The sequence below is a fragment of the Protopterus annectens genome, chromosome 1.part1 (genome assembly GCF_019279795.1).
Source record: "Protopterus annectens isolate FY-2018-M chromosome 1.part1, PAN1.0, whole genome shotgun sequence".
Taxonomy (NCBI): domain Eukaryota; kingdom Metazoa; phylum Chordata; order Ceratodontiformes; family Protopteridae; genus Protopterus; species Protopterus annectens.
This window is the reverse complement of record NC_056726.1, coordinates 1,067,458,424-1,067,479,426: the sequence shown is the minus strand read 5'-3', so window position 1 is coordinate 1,067,479,426 and position 21,003 is coordinate 1,067,458,424. Positions and strand designations below refer to the sequence as shown.

General features: G+C 38.7%; 1 protein-coding gene across 1 annotated transcript in view; it reads left to right on the top strand.

The window, feature by feature from the left end:
• The window catches only part of LOC122815369, a 161,978-nt gene that overhangs the window by 10,287 nt on the left and 130,688 nt on the right, over positions 1-21,003 (top strand). The window contains exon 2 of the mRNA XM_044087829.1: positions 6,880-7,161. Coding sequence (XP_043943764.1) covers positions 6,880-7,161 — 282 coding nt within the window. The remainder of the gene's footprint in view (positions 1-6,879; positions 7,162-21,003) is intronic.

Genomic DNA, 21,003 nt, shown 5'->3' with positions numbered 1-21,003 from the left:
TGATCCTGCCCTTTGAACCTGGCTGACCTTTCAAAGCAGTCAGTACAGCCATTGCTGGGGCAACGCGACAGACAACTGCTGCCAGGATCATGGCCTCAAGACTGATTAACATGTAATGTATGGTCATCCTCTTTTGGTGGAACTACATACACACAACATATCACATGGACATACTTATAGATACAGACCTATGACACATTTGGAGGGTTCACAGTATGCACACTATTAACCTGCTACTTTGCATTACTCTGTGTTTGTCGCAGCTGGTTGCATTACCACTGCTTCTGCTTGTTGCTGCTACTGTCACTGCTGACAGCTTCCAGGTGACAGAGCTTCACAGGATATAATTTTTATTTTTTTGTTCTCTCTCTCTCTCTTCTCTCTCTCTCTCTCTCTCACACTTTTCTCTCTCTCCCTCTGTCTGCTTCCAGACAGTGCAATGAATGTATTGCATGTGTGGAGTGTTAGTACTGATGCTTTTGTAGGTATCTGCATAGGTCCATGTGGATGGCCTCTGCACCAATTGTAAGCCAGCATTTTGCTAATTGCATACAGCCAGTTTCTGAAGCTTGTGCTGATTGCAGTTCCTCACTGTGATTCTTCAGGTCAGTGCTATAAAAGTGCAGTATGTGGGATAGGCTGTTGCCCTTCAGATTGTATAGGGCGGGGAGCATACTGGTATGCTGTGGACAGTGTTCTGTGAGTGTAAAGGTTAGTATCTCTCTCATGATTCAGGCTGTCTTGTAGATCTCACATTTCTCCATTTCTCTCTCTCTCTCTATGTTCCCTGTAGTAAGTGTGTATGCACAATGACTCTGCTACAACTTCTTATATATAGACATATATATATATATATATATATATATATATATATATATATATATATATATGTATGTACATATACATACATTTATATATATGTACTTTAATCTGACATTATTATCTACAAGCTACCAACTAGCATGGCTGTTTGTGTCTCACACAGTACTATTGTGGGAATCCAGTAGTTTTGACAGTAATTCTACATGACATGCTTTGGGTACCACACATCCTATATTCCCTTTACATTCATCCCTACTATTTACATGTTATATTTTATTTTAGCAGCACAATGTTCTTTGTATAAGAGTCATGGCTTAGTGGTTGGTCATACAGACTAGTATTTCCAATGTCCTGGGTTCGACTGACAGTGGGATTTTATTTTGCTTTTTGAACTGAGTACAGGACCTTGTCAACCAAAGTGACTAAGGCACTTTTAAGCAGTTGTAACCAGGTTAGCTTTTGGTTTGCTGAGCTCACGACGATGCAGTGGCTGTTAGCTCCACGCACCTTGCCGACGACACCCGCCATTTATCACTTAACAGTGCTTACTCTGGCTGACACCTCGCCATTTCTTTGAAAGAAAAGCAAAAATGGGGAGACAGGAAAAGTAGTGAAAAAAGGGTCACAAAGAGGGTAAGACAGTAGGGAAACAAGCTTGGGATTTGGTGCAGGAGGATGTAGGTAAGGCCCATAGCTGCCCATTTCTTCATCAGCAACAGCTGTGCATATGTATGTAATTTGGTGACATTTGAAACCTTCCACCCTGAGAGAGGTGTCAGGACAACAATAAATACTTATTGTACATGTGACAATTGTAATTGATAGATTCCATGTCCAGCAGACATGTGTGCGCGGAATGGGCAGCTACGTGATGGGGGCGTAATTTTTGTGGGTACAGAGTGCCCTTTTTTTTTTTTTTCAGGTGAGAGTGGTATGTCAGGTGAAGGAAATCGGTACAGCTGGGGAGGTAGGTAAGGCAGGTAAACAGACAAGACAGTCAAGACGCATACAGGGGTGGTGTATGACACGTGTGTGGGGGGTTACACAATTGAAGGACGGAGGTTTGATATCCAGAGTCCATGAGCCCACAGATGGCAACAGTGGAACTGATATCCCCACCCATAGGTGCAGTTGCCACTGTTCCTCACTGCCCAGGACAGGGCTGTGTAGGCCGGGCAACAGGCATGCCCATTAGTTGTGCCACCTCAGCCTTCAAGCTGGTGTAGGGGCTTGAGAACAGAGTCCCGGAATCTCCCCACGCACTACAGTCCGGACGCCACGGAGGGGTAAGTGGTGGTTCCCTCCTCTGGCCACACTCCTTGCAGAGTGGGGGCGCAGCCCCATCCCCTGCAGTGCTTCCATTCCGCAGGTGGCACAGGGCCACCGGAGAAGGGTCCAGACTCAGCACTAGTGCCAGGTGCACTGCCAGCTGAGGTGGGAGAGGTGGGTCCGCTGGAACCCGCCTTCCCTGTCGCCCCATATTTTGCATTATGTCATGACAGTTTGGGTTAGTGACATATAATACCATTCACAAGTAGTTGTATCAGCATGCATTAGTATTCCCATTAACCAAACACACCAGTATATTCACAATCTCATTGAACAGCGCAGTATAAACACATGCATAATTTGAACAGCAATACACAGTCCAACAACATGTAGGTTAACTGATGGCAACAGGCCATCAGGTTTGGATGTATGAACAGGGCAGATGCATCAACGGACATGCAAATATATATGACCCAACAGGACAAACGCCCAGGGATCTTAATTGTGATTGCACATACCTATTTTCTACGTGGAATGGGTTATATGTGGTTATAGGGTGGGTGAAGAAAAATAATATTAACACCTTCAAATACCAATACATATGCTGTACATTTCTAATAGCTACAGATATATACACACTACTGTTCTAACTACAGTTTCCTATATGATAACTATTTCAACTTGGTGATAGGACTGTTACTGCAACATCAATATACATTTTATTGTTCTTCATACACATTCATATCTAGCTTTGTTCAGCTACATCATCCTAAGCTACATTTTGCTTTATATAGCTGTAGGTGACAAGTGTGGATGTTTGGTATATCAGACAATCATCCTATTCCATATTGCAGACTGAGAGCAAATATATCCAGATTTTGGGATACACATTCCAGATGCAGCAACACTTTGAACATATTTCGCCGTTTGGTTTTGATTCTCACATGTATTTCCATTCTGTCTTGACTGCAGTATACTTTATTCAGGGTTATTACTACTGTATTGCTGGATTCATGACACTTTCTCACACTCTCACTTGCTTTCATTTTGCATTACTATTCAGGATGGTACTTACTTCTAGGCTTTATTGACATGTTTTTACCTGTAGTTATTACAATCCTTTCCAGCAGTCTCACGTCTGTCATGTTTCAGTATTTCAACAGGGATATATTGCACACATGTGATTTCATCATCTTCTGCAGCTATACTTTTCAGCCTGCTGCAGGTTTTAGCATGACTATTTTCTTACAGGTGGGCATTTTATTTCAGAATTTATGTCAGACAGTTTCATTTTTCGGTTTAACTTATAGGCTGAAACACACTTTTGTAATCAAGCAATACTTGCAGACATTTTCACACTGTTACTTGCACATTTTATTCCTTAGTGACTACACTGCACTCTTTTGCTGACTGTCATACTTTTTATATTTCTTTTACAGTTACTGGTAGTGGATAACTGACCTGCCTGGTGGCGAACCGCACTTCAGCCTATCACCATAGGCTCTGCTTTGAGAACGGACACCTGCAGCTATAATATAAATGAAGTAATATTGGAATACACATCTCCATAATATCAGCTAGTTTAATTTCTTACATACATAATTAAATGTAACTTACTCAGTAGTGGGGCGTTGAGTGTTTGCCGGGCCTCCTGGATCCAAAGGTTCAGTTGGTCCTGCTTGTGCCCTTCAGGTCCTCATGGTGGTGAAAGACCTGCTCACCAGTCCTTGGAATCCCTGTGGCACTGGTGAGATCATGAGCCAACCGATCCCACGCCTTAGCAATGTATGCTCCCCAGAGGACCTGGCCCTGCATGAGTTGGGCCTCATGATTGTGGACTAGGAGCCAGACCATGTACCTGGACTCATCAATGCCCCACCTCTGTGCTCGAAAGCAACTACCCTCTCCTACTCCTGTCATTCTGCCTGCAGTTCAGTTCTACAATTGTTTATGCTGTGTATTCCCACCTATGGGGCTTATATAGTCCGTTTTTCCCGCACATATCTGTGATTGGCCATTTTGGAATTGTATCAACTTCAGTAAACCTGCATTGTCATGCTCCAGTTTGTATTCATTCCTATATATTAGCTATTATTGCATTTCTAGGTACTGCTGTCATTGCTTAGTGGTTTGGTACCTTGACTATGGTGTATAGTATCCTGGGTTCGAACCTGGCCACTGCTTTTTATTTTTCATGACTGTCTAGACATGCTGAGGGGTGTGTCTGTGTAAAGGCAGTTTTGATAATGCTTGCTCAACGCTGCCCGCCGGTTACCTTGTTTCGCGAGTGCGCAGCTCTGCGCAAACGGGTACGCTGGTTTAAGCCTCATTTGGCTATCAGCACGATATTACACTCAGCTCAGTTAGGGGCACATAAATTTAGCATGTTAAACCACTGCTCAGCTACGGGCACTCATTTTGCACCAGTTAAACCACTGCTCGTCTATGGGCAGATGCACTCACCCTGTTAAACTGTAGCTCAGCTATGGGCACATCTGGCATTTTTTATTCTTTTGTTACCTCACATTTCTTCAATATAAATGGGCTATTTCATTGCATTTTACATAAAATGTGGTTTTATGTGTACATATTTGTCAGGGACTTGTTTCGTGTTTATTTTGCTAAAAATAAAAATTGGTGTTGTGGGGGCTCGAACCATGAATGCCTGCTCTTCAGCCAACATCTCTACCGCTATGATATTGCTTCCTGGTTTATTTTGCATATTTAGTTCTTATATGCTTCCCACTGACTGCTAACTGTAGCTGCTTACGGGCATGCCCGCAAATGAGCGCACTCACGGTTAAACATTTTACAATTTAAAAAAAATATATAACATGTTTATTTATATGTTTTCTGTTCATAGTCTGTGGGGCATGTGTTGTGTTCTGTTTATTCACATTTCCGCGGACTCCTGTCGTGGGTGTTTACTTTGGGCACTTTTCCTCTTCTGGGGCGTGTCCGCTTACAGGGCTCGCCTACGGACACGCCCTACTGTCTTACACGACCGCAGTTAGCCTTAGGTGTGATTCAGCATGGTCTCATGAATATGCAAAGCATGCTGACATCATTCGTTTAACTGCAGCCTCCGTATGAGTTATAACTCTTACATGGAGGCTTTGTGAATCCTGCCCAAAATGTTACCTATCACCAACTGATAAGCAGAGAATTAACTATCATCTACTATCCCATAAACTTAGCAAAGTGTTCGCCAGAAATGTGCTAATTTTTACATGTACAGAGTTATCTATCAGTACAACACACTAATGAACTGCAAATGCTAATCTGGCAATAGTTAGGAAAAATATGAGGTGTGATATTATTTAGATGTAAATTCAGATGGTAGAAACTCAAACATTTACTGCTCAAAGAGAGACATTAGATTCTGTACCTGAAAGCAAGAAGCTTAATGTAGCAGGTCCTGTTGCAGATAATATTCACCAATAGCACCTTCAGCTCTATCAGGCTCCTTTGGGATGACCATGCATAGAGAAAAATAGAAGTGAAGTCAGAATATTTCCTCACCCAATTTCAGAAAGAACTGACCACAAAAAAACTATTTACAACAGGTATGCTTTCCCCTTAAAACTGAAATGTTGATGCTTGCCTTAAGAATTCCTGGCTAATATTTAACTTCTCTTTATAGATTGAAAAATATTGGTATGGAGATGTGGGTCTGACAAAAGCAAATATTAGGATATTGACAGTAAAAGGGATAAATATTGTTAGGTTGTTCCAGATGAAAGCTAGAGAAGTGTTTTGAATCTTTAGTTCAGATATCTGCAATATGTGACAAGTTGAAGATATTCTTAAAATTACCACATACACTAATGTGAGAGTCTGCAATTACAGCAGGAGTTCCATTTTTCAGAGCTGCGAAGAGCAGTGCAAGCCAAGAGATCTAGTATTCAGGAAGCGCGCATAAAAGGTGGTGTTAATCTCTGCACCTGGAAGCAGAATGGCCTGTGTAGGGGTGCTGTGATGGGTAATGTTACTTGAGTACTTTTTTTTATTTTATTTATGTTATTACTGGGAGGGAGGTTGGCAGAATAGTTAAGGTGTTTACCTTACAAACACATGGTGCAGGGTTTGACAGGGTATCACATAGGGTAATTGGCTAAGATTAAAATGGCCCACAAGAGCAGTTAGCCTAGTACTAATCTAAGAACCTATGAACAGTGTTAAGAAGTACTTTGTAATAGTATTGTTTACTTCTCACCTTCATATTGCACACAGTTGTACACCTGTAAGAACCCAGATTGGTCTAATGATGTGTCAGTCCCTACAACTCTTTCCCTTTACAAAACCATTAGCTGTCTGCACAAAGCTGTTCGTCCACCAGGCAGTATATTGAATATGAAATCCTCTCAACAGAGACACAAGCACTGTTGTAGAAACTGTTTTTATGCTGATGTGATGGGATATCAGTGGTTAATTTAAGGCATTTAATTTAGTTTTAGTTTCCTCACAAGCATGATTAATACAGGCTTTAGAGTTCCTCATTATCCCTCACTTTCATCCTAGTGAATTATTATACAGCACCGATCCCAGCAAAATGCATTTAATAAAGTTCAACCCTTCAGGGCATAAAATACAAGATATTATTTCTGTCATTATGCTAGTTTCTTTATATCCATGTCTACCAATTACTGGAATTCTTTATGTAAAGAAAATGAATTATTGTGCAAACTTAGCATTTTTCCAGAAACGTACTTTTTAAATTTATAAAGATAGCATGCATAATAATCTGCTCACTTTAAATTATTGACTTCTTTTATGTTCAATTTCTAGAGAAGCCACATATACGTGTGATACCCCAAGAGGAAACTCGCATTGGAAGTAAAGTGACTATCGAATGTAACAGCAGTAACAGCAGAAACAACCTGACACGTTGTTGGTTCTATAAAGATAATAAATGGCTTGGGCATCTGTTACACTCCTCCAGTACATCTGCTGTTCAGTACGTCATACAGAATGCTACAGCACAGGATGAAGGGTCCTACACTTGTCAATGCTACAAGGCACAGAATCAGTCTACGGAAACAAGCAACCCTGTTAAATTAGCCATAAACCGTAAGTGCACACACTTTGCTCCTGTTACAGAATTTGATAATTTGTTTTTAAATTAATGAGTACATGTTCATTATAATGCATACTATAGACAACTATGCCAACAAGTAACCAAAAAATTATCAAAGCAGAGACCTGGATTATATGGTAAGCATGATAACTTGAAAGTTATGTTCATTCATCCCAACTGTGGTGTAAACTTAATAACTATAAGATATTGATTAATTTGTGAATAAGAAGTTACTTCCCACTGAACCAAGGTTTCTTTATGGGCAAAATACAGTCTGTCACGTAACTTACTTATCCAGAACAAGGTTCATATGTACCTCTGAAATGAGCACGTGTCACCTAGTGGGAATTAACCAGTTAACAAAGAATAAAGCTATAAATGACAGAAACATAAAAAACTAAATTAGTGAATAACTAAGGAGAAAATGGGGGGGGGGCATGACATACAAACATTGTGTGTGTGTGTGTGTGTGTGTGTGTGTGTGTGTGTGTGTGTGTGTGTGTGTGTGTGTGTGTGTGTGTGTGTGTGGATATGCCTGTGTGTGTGTTTCTGAGTATTTATGTGTGTTGTGCGTGTGTGTGTGTGTGTGTGTGTGTGTGTGTGTGTGTGTGTGTGTGTGTGTGTGTGTGTGTGTGTCTGTGTGTGTGTGTGTGTATGTGTGTGTCTGTGTATATGCTTGTGTGCATAAATAGATAGACATAAACAATTCCATGTGATAGCCAGTGTCACAAGTGCATTAATAGTCTGAAACCAAACCATATATCACACATGAGCCAATAATCCAAACCTAAGACTGAAGCTATAAACAGGAAAAAACATACATAAGAGACATAGTTTAGAGGAAGGAAGTATTATATTTTACTGTAGAAAAATTAAAAAAAAACATCTGTTAGCCATGCAAGTCCACTGGATAAACAGCGTCCTATAGGGGCAACCCAGGAGCAACGTCTGTGGAGTTGACTTGCTGTGAGTCATACATAAAAATGAAGCTAGAGGAAATAAAACCCTGTACCATGGGCACAAGGAGCAGCTGATTAATAAACCAGAGCATTAGCCATCTGCACTTACACAGGTACGACAGGGTTTTTTTTTCCTGGCTGCTCTCCTTTTTGCAAGGAAAATATGAAAGTGCCATTACGACCAGCCCTCATTTTGTCTTTTTCTGAAAATAAAAACAAACTGTCAGACTCATCCATTCTGTTCCACCTTCCCTGAAACAGTCATTTTATTAATTTGCTATTTGTTGACCAGCGTAGAGCACTGATTTCAGTCAGCCACTTTCAGGCTTCACCCAGGCCATGCAAGTAGGAGGTCAGGTTAATAAAACATTGCAAAAACATATTAGAAAAGTATAACTGCATTTGTCTATCGTCTTTCATTTACACGTATATTACAACTCATTTACATGTTCAAAATGAAGCTGACCTTCAGTCATATATTGATGTTAAGGAAAAGTATAGTGAAACAAGGTGAGATGAGTGATACAGGCTGAAGGGAAGGTGAGGTTGGGTGGTCAGGAGCCTGTTAGTAATGATAGATGAAAATGTGGTCACTAGGGGAGATGTTGTTGCATTGATATAGGATAATAAGATCATAGCAGTTTACTTTGTTATCAAACCGGAGGTCATTTCAAGAATAGACGTTTCATCCCAATGTAATACCATAGATAGACTAATCAATATACCCAGGATGTGCAATGAAAGCAGTACAGAGGATAAATGAAAAAGCAAGTAAGCCAAATAATGTATTGTAAATATCAGATTATGGCGGTATAGTGACTGATACTATCAATCACTGTATTACTTATCCCCAGATTACTAACACTGGAACAGTTGTGTGTTATTACTCATATATTTAGATGTCTGTCTATCCAAAGATATAAGGACTATATTCATGAATCCTTGTATTTAGTACTGCTATTGTGAGAATGTTCTGTACACGATAGCACACTATTTGGTATTCATTAAGTAGCCCTGCACTCAGTGCTGCTATTGTGTGTGTCATGTACACAACAGTGCACTATTTGGTATTCATTAAGCAGCCTTGCATTTTGTGCTCACACTTAAAACAAGGGTAAGGGGCAGAATATGCTAATGAAAACATAAGTGGCTGAATTACTAACTAATTAAGCAATTCAGCAAGACAGAGCTATTAAGGATATATAAACGTGTCCTATTTTAAAAGAATTTTGTTTATTTTCATTTTTACAGTAATTTTTAACAATATGTTATATCAGGGATGCATTTTATAACATTAATCAAATTTTATAAGGAGTTTAAATGTTTAATTTTAGGCACATTGAATTCTATTTGTATGTTGGAGCTGATTGGACTGTGCTTTAATTGTATTCATTATTTAAAGTGGAATATTGTTTGTTGAGTTGAATTGTGTTTCTGAGGAAGTCTTTCTGACTAATAGCGACTGTTAAAGCTCAACTACACTACAAACAAAACATCAATCTGCTTGGACTCTTTCTGTGTTTAGTGGTGTTTCTTTTTGTTTTGGTTGAGTTTTACACCTAGCCTGTTTTCAGTTGCTGTTTTTGAGTTTGGTGCCTTTATTTTGCAATTATTCCATGGCTAATGCATTGGAGGAAGATGTTCTGGATTTCACTATCCATTCTATGGCCACACATCAGGACAAAGTGTTGGAAGAACTGGCACATATGGTAGGTGAGATGCAAAAGTCCCTAGCTTTGTTGAGTGCTAGAATCAAGGATAATTTCATCTAATATGAGAGATAATGTACATGAATTCTCCGGTGGTGTCAATACTGCAGTTTTTAGAGGCCCAGTTGGAGAGGTGAACACCAACTCTGGTCCTCAAGGAGATGTGGAAAAATTGTTAAATATCAGTTTTGATCCATTTTCCAGTAGCAGAGTAGAACCGGAACTACAGGATGTCAGGAATAATGTAACCAACTTATTAGAAAAGTTGGAAAAGGGACTCAAAAGGTATTGTGCGGTTCATGTTGAAAATAAATATTTTGAATATTGTATAAAGTCAGCTATATTTCCAAAGGGTTTAAGGTTTTTCAAGTTGCCCAACGGAACTAATATAGATATACGATTCTAGAAATAACTTGTTACCTTTGTTAACAATGCAGGCAGTGAGTTTCTTAAACTATTAATAAAAAACAATTCAGTAACTCTTCAATAATTAAGAGATGAATTGATAGGGACTGACAGAATGGTCAGTCAACAACTTAAGAACTGAACTGATTTAACATTTGATTACCATCAAGTGTTAGAGACTGTTAACTTTGAGAAAGCTTTGGTCCAGCATAAAACCAAAAAAACAAATCATGACTTGGCAGTGTATGAAAAAGGGAATGCATATGCAGATTTTTCATCTTATGGAAATAAAACAGCTTTCCAGGTTAGAAATGACACTGTTGCTATAAAGTGTAATATGAATGACCGGGGACAAGAAAATGTAATTTCTGAAACAGCTGGTCCTTTAAATGGGACAAAATATAAAAGGGGAAGTGACGATAATTGGCAGTTAGAAACTGAATGAGCCATCACTCCAAATGCTGAAGTGGCGGCGGTGAACGACAACAGGGAGAAATCATCATTATCTAACAATGCTACTAACTTTAACTTTGATTTTAAACAAAATCAAAACAGTACTTCTTTTTTTTCTTTGAGGGGCCATCAGAATCAAGTAAACAGGAAACGGAGCCGAAGCAAGGGATATCAAAACCAGAGCCAAGGAAGGAGCAGGAACAAAAAACAGTGACTGATTCCAGAGTGGTACGCCCAGGAGTACCGCATATATGTGTTTATAATTTGTCAGATTTTCAAATAACTGACTAGCATACTGGTTTCACAGTTGGGCTTTAATTTTCAACCCAGTTAAAGAGCTAATACTACAAGGACACTAACCTGAGCTAAAATTGTATACACACAAATTAAATTTGATGTACATTTTGAATGATGTGGGTTTAAAAAGCAGTATTAGCAAATCTTCTACTTTTAATCCACCGCTAATGCATACTATTAATGTGTTTGAAATGCATTATGAAAATGACATTAGGCGACTTTTGAAACAGAAAAATGGGCACGTTTATTATAATTTAAGCTGCAGCGAAGAGAGGGCTTTAAATGAATTGGTTCAAAACAGTGATATACACTACATGAAAGTGGACAAAGGGGGTGGGATTGTTGTAATGAATGTTACTGATTATAACGATGCAATGGTGAGAATTTTACAGAATGTTGACGGATATAGAAGTGTTAGAAAATATGAAATAACTAGATGTTATGGGTACATCTATAATATTTTGTATGATTTATTGATGAATAGTGAAATCAACAATGAGTTGTTTGAATTTTTGTATGTTGAAAATCCTAAAATTGGTATTATGTTTGGAATACCAAAATTGCATAAAAGTGTTACACACCCCCCTTTTGACTTATTGTTTCAGCAGCAGGAAGTTGCACAGAGTGTATTTCTCTGTATTTAGACCATGTGTTTAATGCTTTAGTACAGGTTATGCCAACATATATTTTTGATTCATGGGATTTCCGGAATCAGATTAGATTATTTACAGAAAGTAGGAACTTTCTTTTAACAGCAGTTTTTTTATGTTTACAGTAGATGTAGTCTCGTTGTTCACATGTCTATCCCAAGATGAGGGTGTTGCATTCCTTAGGTGTTTTTTGGGTAAATATACCAATTTTACAGCTGACAACATAGCAACCCTTATGACACTTTTAGAGTTTGTTTTGGAGAATAATTATTTTACATTTTATAATGTTTTTTACAAAAAATTGAAGAGGTTGCTATGGGGTCTGCAGTTGGTCACCAACCTTTGCTAATTTCGTATTGGGTTGGTTGGATAGAGATATTTTACCCATGTTACCCTTTTTTGATAAAATTATTTGTTATCATAGATTTGCAGATGATTTGTTTTTCATTTTAAAACAAGGCTTTGACATGGAAAGGTTTTTGGATTTTATAAATCATAGTACTGCGTTTTTGAAATTTACAGTTCAGGAAGGTAGAATGCAGGTTTACTTTTTGGATGTAGACCTCAGATGGGATGATCACAGAGGTATTTTTACTAGTTGCATAAACAGAAAAAATACATTTTATAATAGTTATGTCCACTATAAGAGTGATCATCCAACTTTGATGAAAAACAACATCCCACGAGGACAACTTATTAGAGCTTCTCATATGACAGTGGATGATGTATTTCTGGCTGAACTGGAATTTATTTCCACATTATTTCAGGAGATAGGGTATCCACTTGACATTTTGCTTAAGTCAAACAAGAAATAAGTTTGAAGTGAGATACCATGTTTCCACCTATTTACCTATTTTGGTTAAGGGATTTATTAACAAGAAGAATAACACTACTAAAGGAATGAATAAAAATAAAAAAGTAGGGTGTCAGAAAATCCCCAGATTATGTGTGGACATGAGTTTGGACAATTGTATATTATAGCAATAACGCCTGGGTGTGGGTAATACTAAGTACCCGCTGGCATGGTTTGGTCCCGAGGCGGCCCAGGACCAAACAAAGCCAACCGTGGGTAATTTAGCATTACCCACACCCAGGCATGGGTTATTGCTATTATGACATTATTTAAGAAAAGAAACTATTACTTTTCTTAAATAATGGCATAGTATAATGCCTGTTTACTGCCCTTCCGCAGATGTCTGGCATCCGGCAGTTCTGATGTACTGCGCCTGCGCAGTACACCAGAGTTGGGCAAAAGCAATGGAGAACGCAAAGATCTCCGTTGCTTTTTTAAGCTATGTTAAATGGGTTTAACATAGCGAGACAGTTAAAATAAGCAACGGAGATGTCCCTTGCTTATTTTAAAGCTGTCTCGCTATGTTAAACCCATTTAACATAGCGAGACAGTGTTTTAAAAACCGAGTTATACTAAGGGAAAAAATTCCGGGCGACCGGACCTTTTTCCATTAGTATAACTCGATTTACAATGGGCACACTGGCCAATCAGCGTGCACGTTTTGAGGGGGTCATGGTATAATATGAATGCTGTTATAGATGACTGGAAAGTTGTTTTAGGCAATGGAAATGCGGTGAAAGTATTGGGTACAGGTCCTAATTTTGTACATAGAAAATATAATTGTATTAAACAAATGTTGGAAAAATCAAGCTGAACATAGGAACAGTAATATTACACAAAAAATGAGGGATATGTATAGGTGTTTAGGATGTAACACTTGTAGGTTTATCCACGAAGGTCCTATTGTTTGTGTTTCACATTTAGAACAAACAATAATAGTCTCTGAAAGATGTGACTGTGGTACCATGGGTGTAGTATACATTGTGTTGTGCTCAGCATGTCCCACATTTTATGTAACAATGGCAACAAGGACTCTTAGGAAAAGAATCAGAGAACATTGCTATGCTATAAAAATCAAAAATGTTAAGAACTCATTGTATAAACACACAGAGGTATGTGTAAATTGGAAGGAGTTCACTTTTTCTATTATAGAAGTAGTGACTCGAGACCCCCTTGGAGGTAGTTACAAAAACTTTGTTAAGAGAAGGGAAGCTGAATAGAAGTTCTGATTGGCATCATACATTTCCCCTGGTTTAAATGATACTGTCAACATCAAATGTTTTTTAAAGGATAAAAGACCTAATATAAAAATAAACAACATAAAGTCTTTTTTGTGATAAATATTTTAACTGAATTTTGTTTAGTTTAGTTTATTTATGGTAATTTTGAACAATATGTTATATTATATATATACCTCCCTGGTCAGGGAATTGAAATGAGTTTCCTGGTCACTACTGATAGTACAAGGTACACTGAATTTACAGATTTTGCTTTGTGACATGGGTGAGCTTATACCCATGCAGAAATCATACAAATAACTACTAAAACATATTGTAAATTATGTACTTTAGCTATCTGGACAAAGTCCAGCTGTACATTAACAGAAGGTCCCCAAGGTAGTGGTAAGCATGCAGCTTTAATGACTGGATTTTTGCTGACGTTGTATTCTAAACAATCGCACAGTTATTAACATACTGAAATATCAAAGAGGAGATTTGACTGGCATAACAACTTTGGGTAATTTGATTAAATAAAGCTGTCTTACCTGCATGGGCTAGTAAAAGATATGCCCTTACCAGGTAAGGTAGCTAAGAGTCAGGCATCACCAGTCAGCCTTCTGAATGTCACCATATTCCTCAAAGGACTTAATACATCCATCTTTGAGCCACCTCTGAATGTCTCCCTGTGATGTGCACAGCACATATGATGCAGATGGCACAGTGGTGCAGCGGTAGCATTGTCATCTCACAGCAAGAGGTTCTCCGGTTTGATTCTCAGCTGAGGTGCCTTCTGTGTGGAGTCTGCATGTCCTCCCTGTGTTTGTGTGAGTTTCCTCTGGGTGCTCCAGTAGGATTAAAACATTTTATTATAGTTTTGTTTTAATTCCTCCTTAAACATTATTTTTTTTTTTTTACAGTTAGAAAACATTTAGATATAGTATGCAAATCAGCATTAGCCCCCAATTTCTTTAAAGGTGCTAAAAGATTCTCTCCAGAGGCAATAGCCTCATGTTCTACCCTATCATGTGAGCGCTTGTGATGAGCCAAAGGAGACAAATGCTAGCGCTCCTGTTGGGAAGGTAGATGCTTGTTGAGAATGACAGGAAGAAGGAAGAAAAAAACCTTTGTGATTGCAGACGCCTGGTCTAAAGATGAGAGTGGAACAGCGGAACCTAAGCTGAGATGTAACAGTACCAGGCTGACCTTGGGTTCAAAAATGCAGAGGTCTGAGAAAAGCAAAATCTTGTACAGAAGCCATCTGTCCCATTGCATATGGGGATGGGGGTGCAGTAACTACTGGAGGATTATCATTCTCCTTAGAAGTCTCTGCTTTTTTTCCATTGTTAGTTTTTTTTTTCCAACCTGCCAAAACAGGATAAAGGGATCCATTTTTACTGGTCTGAACTGCTTCCTTAATGTCTTTTACCTGTTGCAACAGTTTTTTTATTATTAGAATCTTGTAATAGCCTTAATGCTGTCTCTTTTTCCATTTAAGATTTTCAGTATACCAAGAATAAAATACAGATATTTGTTCTCCACTTACTTTGTTTTCCTTCGTTTTCCAAGATACCTTTCCACTTCATTAATGTATCCCTATTTATCCTATCATAAGTTCCATTTCATGGAAGTACCCCACCAGAACAATTCTAGGTAAAATGAAACCAGTCATGCAAATATCACTTCGTTTACAATAATTATGATAAATAAAATATGGAGGGATTTCATCTTGTTTGCTTATCTTTGTTCTCCTATCTCTCTCTCTCTCTCTCTCCTTTTTTTTTTTTTTTTTTTTTTTTTTTTTTTTTAAGACTTACTTTACAGATCTTAGATCCTGGCAGTTCAGAGGAAAGAAAAATAACTATATCAGTCCACACATCATACAGGGAAGGATGGGTAGGAATTCTGTTGTCCTGCATTGACAGAGGAGAGGTTTTCATCAGCCTTTTCACACAGCACCCCCCTTGCTTGAATTAACTCTGCACACACACATTTACGTCCCAACATGCTATAGGCTCATGAATTTGAAGTAACTCTGCAGAAACAGATCTACATCCCAACTTGCTGTAGGATCATGAATTTAACTCTAATTTTAACTTCTCTCTCTCTCTCTCTCTCTCTCTCTCTGTGTCTCTCTCTCTCCCTCTCTCTCTCTCTGTGTGTGTGTCTCTCTCTCTCTCTCTCTCTCTCTCTCTCTCTCTCTCTGTGTGTGTGTCTCTCTCTCTCTCTCTCTCTCTCTCTCTCTCTCTCTCTCTCTCTCTCTCTCTCTCTCTCTCTCTCTCTCTCTCTCTCTCTCTCTCTCTCTCTCTCTCTCTCTCTCCAGTCAGACATCACACAACAACATAGATATCAGTTGTATATTAAAACAGCACAAAGCAAACAATCATGTCTCTTCCCTTTTTGTCCTGAAGGTACCGCCTTTGACACAAGGTGCCTTCTTGTGTTAAATTTTCTTTTTGTTTATTTTTTATATATATTCATAAACTTTATTTCTTGTGGGACAAAGTCGGTCATTCAACAAAACAGCACACATTATGTACTTAAATCAAGATCAGTCATTGAACAAAACAATACATATTATATACTTAAAAGCAAATTCAGTCATTTATCAATACAATAAATACAATGTCACTGTTACTTTGAACTGCAGTCCTCTAAAAGAGAGAGGAAAGAAAAAAAGGAAAAAACATTTTCCCCAAAGCCATTTTCCCATCTCTAGCTGGAAATGTTTGCACACCCTGAATAGTTAAGTGTATGATCTCTGACCATCCCACACAAAACAGTGCGGATTTCACAGATTAACTTTCTGTGCTGGGCCCTTAAAATTCATTCCCCCAGTGTTCCGCAGCAAAATCAAAGTTCAGATTTCAAGCATGTCACCAAAATGTTAACGTGCAGTTTAAAATATACATAAATAACATTAGTTATCTTTTAGTCTTGATTCAAGAATAACGCTTCAGAATGTGCAAAACATTTTCTTTTTATTTAAATCCATATATGTCAGTACTGGGAGACTACCTTCACAATGTTTCAAATCGGTGTCACCAAGCAGCAAAGTCACACAGGTTTTATAATCTTTGTGATCAGTAACTTGCATGCAGAATTTTTATGTTAGCAAACAGGGTCTTTGCAGACCCTCAACTTCTCACTTAGCGCTGCATGTGAACACCTAACAATCACATTTTTAGTAAGAATAATGTTTTAGAAAAACACAAGCCACCTGGCTTGACAACCAGTCTTGTTTTCAGCCTTGTAAATTTCAGTAGCAGTAACATTTTATTTCACCGACATTCCTCGTAACTACCCATCCCAGCCTGAGAAGGTCTGAGCTCATAAAAAACAAAATCTCTTTCACAATGTATACTTTTCTCCCTTCCTGGGAATTACAGACTTTGTAGACCATAATACATCCCCTAAACCAGTAGTGTCCAACCAAGTCACCTGGCTGCATGTGGCCTCAGACCTCTTCCATGCGGCAACTCTTAAATTAAAGTTTTACTTTTTCCATTTTTTAAATGCTTGCGACCTTTCCCTGGTGTGCACATGCGCCAAAGCACCTTCCCATTACTTTTCACGCCGATAGATGTATTTGCGGCAAGGAAGAGCTGACTTGCGTCCTGTAGCTGTTGTGCGTGAAAAACACCCTTCCGTTCATTTTCGCGGTAGATGTATTCCGGCAAAGAAGAGCTGAAGGAAGACGAGACCATTAAGCCGAAGAGAAAGCTGAGAGAGAGAGAGAGAGAGGGGATTTGTCATTTTTCACAGACACCAGGTAAGCTAAGTATGTTGTAGCAATCTTTACTGTAGTCATTAAAATCCTTGCACACCGAGCACTGCAGAATGGTAGGAAGAAAAGGTTGGTATATGGGAATGAGGATGGATGGCAGAGTCAAATATGTGAGATGCTGTAGTTCTGAAGTTTGCCCTAACCAGAAGAACATTTTTTCCTCTGTTTGGGATGATATGTTAGAAGAGCATGTGCCTTTCAGAGGATTCAGAAGGAGCAGTGGGACAGGGAATCATCTGGAGAGTTCAGAAGACAGCAGGGTGATGAAAAGGTAAACTCAGGCATAAAGTAGTTGCAGAGAAGTAATGGCACCTGTTGCTGTTGTTTGTAATGATTCTTGTGATGGTAGCTTTCTGGTGATGGTAGTTTTTTTACTGAGAAATAGCAATTGGAAGATTTTGGAATATTAGTATCTTTATAGTTATGAGCTCCCATTGCATGGTATATAGTCCTTAAAAGAAGTGTTAGATTGAATTTAGCAGTTCAGTCAGTGAACTTGCCATGATGATGATGATGATGGTGATGATGGTGGTGGTGGTGGTGATGATGACTAGAAAATAGAGATTTTTTTCATTTACTGGGAAGGGAAGAATTACGCTACCAAGGTCACTCAGGTGGAATTTGGAATTAACAATGGGTGTACTGGTCAGTTGAATGTGGCAGATATGATGAGAGCATGGGAAAGAAATCTGCTGATGGAAAAGCAGTTGTACTTCTTGATGAAGTAAAGGAATAAAGGTGAATTTAATTTGAGTGGAGACTGGGCCACATTTCAAAATAAATGGAAGAATTCAGCTCCTGCTTGAGGTGGTCAGAAAATGGTGGGATAAACCCCAAGTAATTATGCCTGTGAGAACAGTAACCTAACTAGTCAAGATGTGACAGCAGAGAGTGGTAGATCTGCAAAAAGGTCAAGCATCACAGTAGCTTAGTACTGGCAGTGACCTGTGCATAGATACATTCACATATGCATTGTGTGTGTGTGTGTGTGTGTGTGTGTGTGTGTGTGTGTGTGTGTGGGTGTATACACATATATATATATATATATATATATATATATATATATATATATATATATATGTGTATATATATGTGTATATATATATATATATATATATATATATGTGTGTGTGTGTGTGTGTGTGTGTGTATATACATATATATACCCGCGGTAGTGGTGCTCCGGTAGCATTGTCGCCTCACAGCAAGACGTTGTCGCGTTCAATTCTCAGCTAGAGCGTCTCCTGTGTGGAGGCATGCGTGAATGGGTGTGCCTTACTAGTCCTAAAACCTTAATGATGTCTCCAGCTGTTTCCCCAGGATCATCCTATTGATGCCCCTAGGCATCAGATGGATATTTTCTTTGCTTATCTTTGCCCCCATTGTCAAAAAACACAAAATATGGGGGCACGTTCTGTATTAAAGACCCTTTTTTTTTTTTTTTTTTTTTGCTCTTCAGTTAACGTGAGACCTTTTTTTTTTTTTTATTTTTTTTTTGGTCCTCACTTGCCGTTTGCCCCCAGACCATTTCTGTTGACTCAATGCGGCCCTTGCAACTGAAAAGGTTGGACACCCCTGCCCTAAACCTTTCAGCACTTTCTTTACCTTCAGTCTTTGGTTAGTACACTTTACAGCTTAATATTAGAATGCAATTGTGGAACACTTAAAACTACAATAAGCATCTATAATGTACAAAACTATGCATTTTATATTACATATCATTTTTAACTTAAGTATTTAGCATTTTATTTGTGCAGAAACTGTAAGTTAATATGTATTTTGTGTAGAATAATCATGAGAGATGCATTTTTCTGTAACATGCTCAAGGTATAATCTACAGTGTGTATTTTAGCTGCAGTATTATCCATGTTAAGTGTTGAACATGTTAAAAAATAATAAAAATAAAAATCTTAGTGATTACTCTCATCTGCAAATATGTATTTGTTAATAAAATGAAACATGGCTCAACTCTACAGTAATGTCAACAGTAACTCATGAGCGATTTATTCAATATATATCTATAATTCTGCCCAATAACAGTAAGTAAGTCAATGTTAGCAAATCATTTGCACACATTTAAGAGTAAGCAACAATTAAATATCAACTAATACTGAATTTGAAAGAATAATACAACCAAGCTAGTACATAACAAATCATTTATACCTAAGCAGAAAAAAGAAACATTAATAAAACATTTTTAAATACATTTGATGAAAGCAAGTATTTAATTAAGTAAGCTCTAGCTATCTACTCTGTGCATCAGACATAGGCAACCCAAAGTCACAAAGAAATCTACAAAGGACATGACACAGTCATCATCACTTGTGTGAGGTGGGTGGGTGTGTGAGGTTACAGGAGGGAAAACCTGACACCAAAGAATGACTGTGTATGTGTGTGTGTTTGTGTGTGTGTGTGTGTGTGCGTGTGTTTCTGAGTAAGAAACCAGTTTTTCAGTAAGTATACAATTTTCAGGAGCAGAAGCAACAGATTATTATCATTAAGTAATAATTGTTTGCATAAAATGTGTATTTGTGTGGTGATATGGGCAAGATGAATTTTAATGTGTGTGTGGGCCTGCAGGATCACTATCAAATATCTGCATAGCACTACATCTTGGCCTATTGGACAGTTCAGTGCAAACTTCTCCCCCCCCTCCCCCCCTAAAGGAGAGATATCTATACCAAATGATTGTAGCCCCCCAAACATCTCTAACGCCCAGGTGAGAACTGCTCTCACCAAGGCAAAGAACACAGCATCCATGGGACCTGATGGTGTCCCCGGCTGTGTGCTCCATGAACTCAACGAGGAATTAAATCCACAGTTAGGACAGCTGTTTAATCTTAGTCTCGCCTCCGGATCATTGCCAGGGAATGGCGCTGGCGACTGTGGTCCCACTCCACAAAGGCGGCGCTCCACCGACCCTGGAAATTACCGCCCATTAGCTTGACAAGCCTTATCTGCAAAGCCATGGAGAGGATCATAATGGATCTCATAAATAAAGACATAGGAATTTGCAGACTTTGGATTCAACCCAGTTTGGCTTTGTCAAAGGCAGATCATGCCTTCTAAACTTGGTCGACTTTTTCGAACAGTCACCAAGGCCATTGATGAGGAAAGGCAGTCCATACAGCCTACCTAGACCTGGCAAGGCTTTCGATACAATACCCCACTCGGGTATCATTGAAAAACTCATCAACTTAAATGTAAACCCATACATTACAAGATGGGTTGCAAACTGGCTGAGCGACAGAACACACAGGGTCAGGGTTGCTGGTGCCATGTCAGACTCAAAGCCTGTCACAAGTGGTGTCCCACAGGGCTCAGTCCTGGCCCACTCTTGTTTGGCATCTACGTTTCTGTAGTTCATGGAATCACTGGAGGGTTATGGCTGACAATGTTTGCAGATGACTGCAAACTGGGTGCCGTTGTTGAAAACACATCCGACACAGATATCCTCCAGAAGGGTCTCACAGAAACGGATAACTGGTGCCAGAGCCATGGCCTT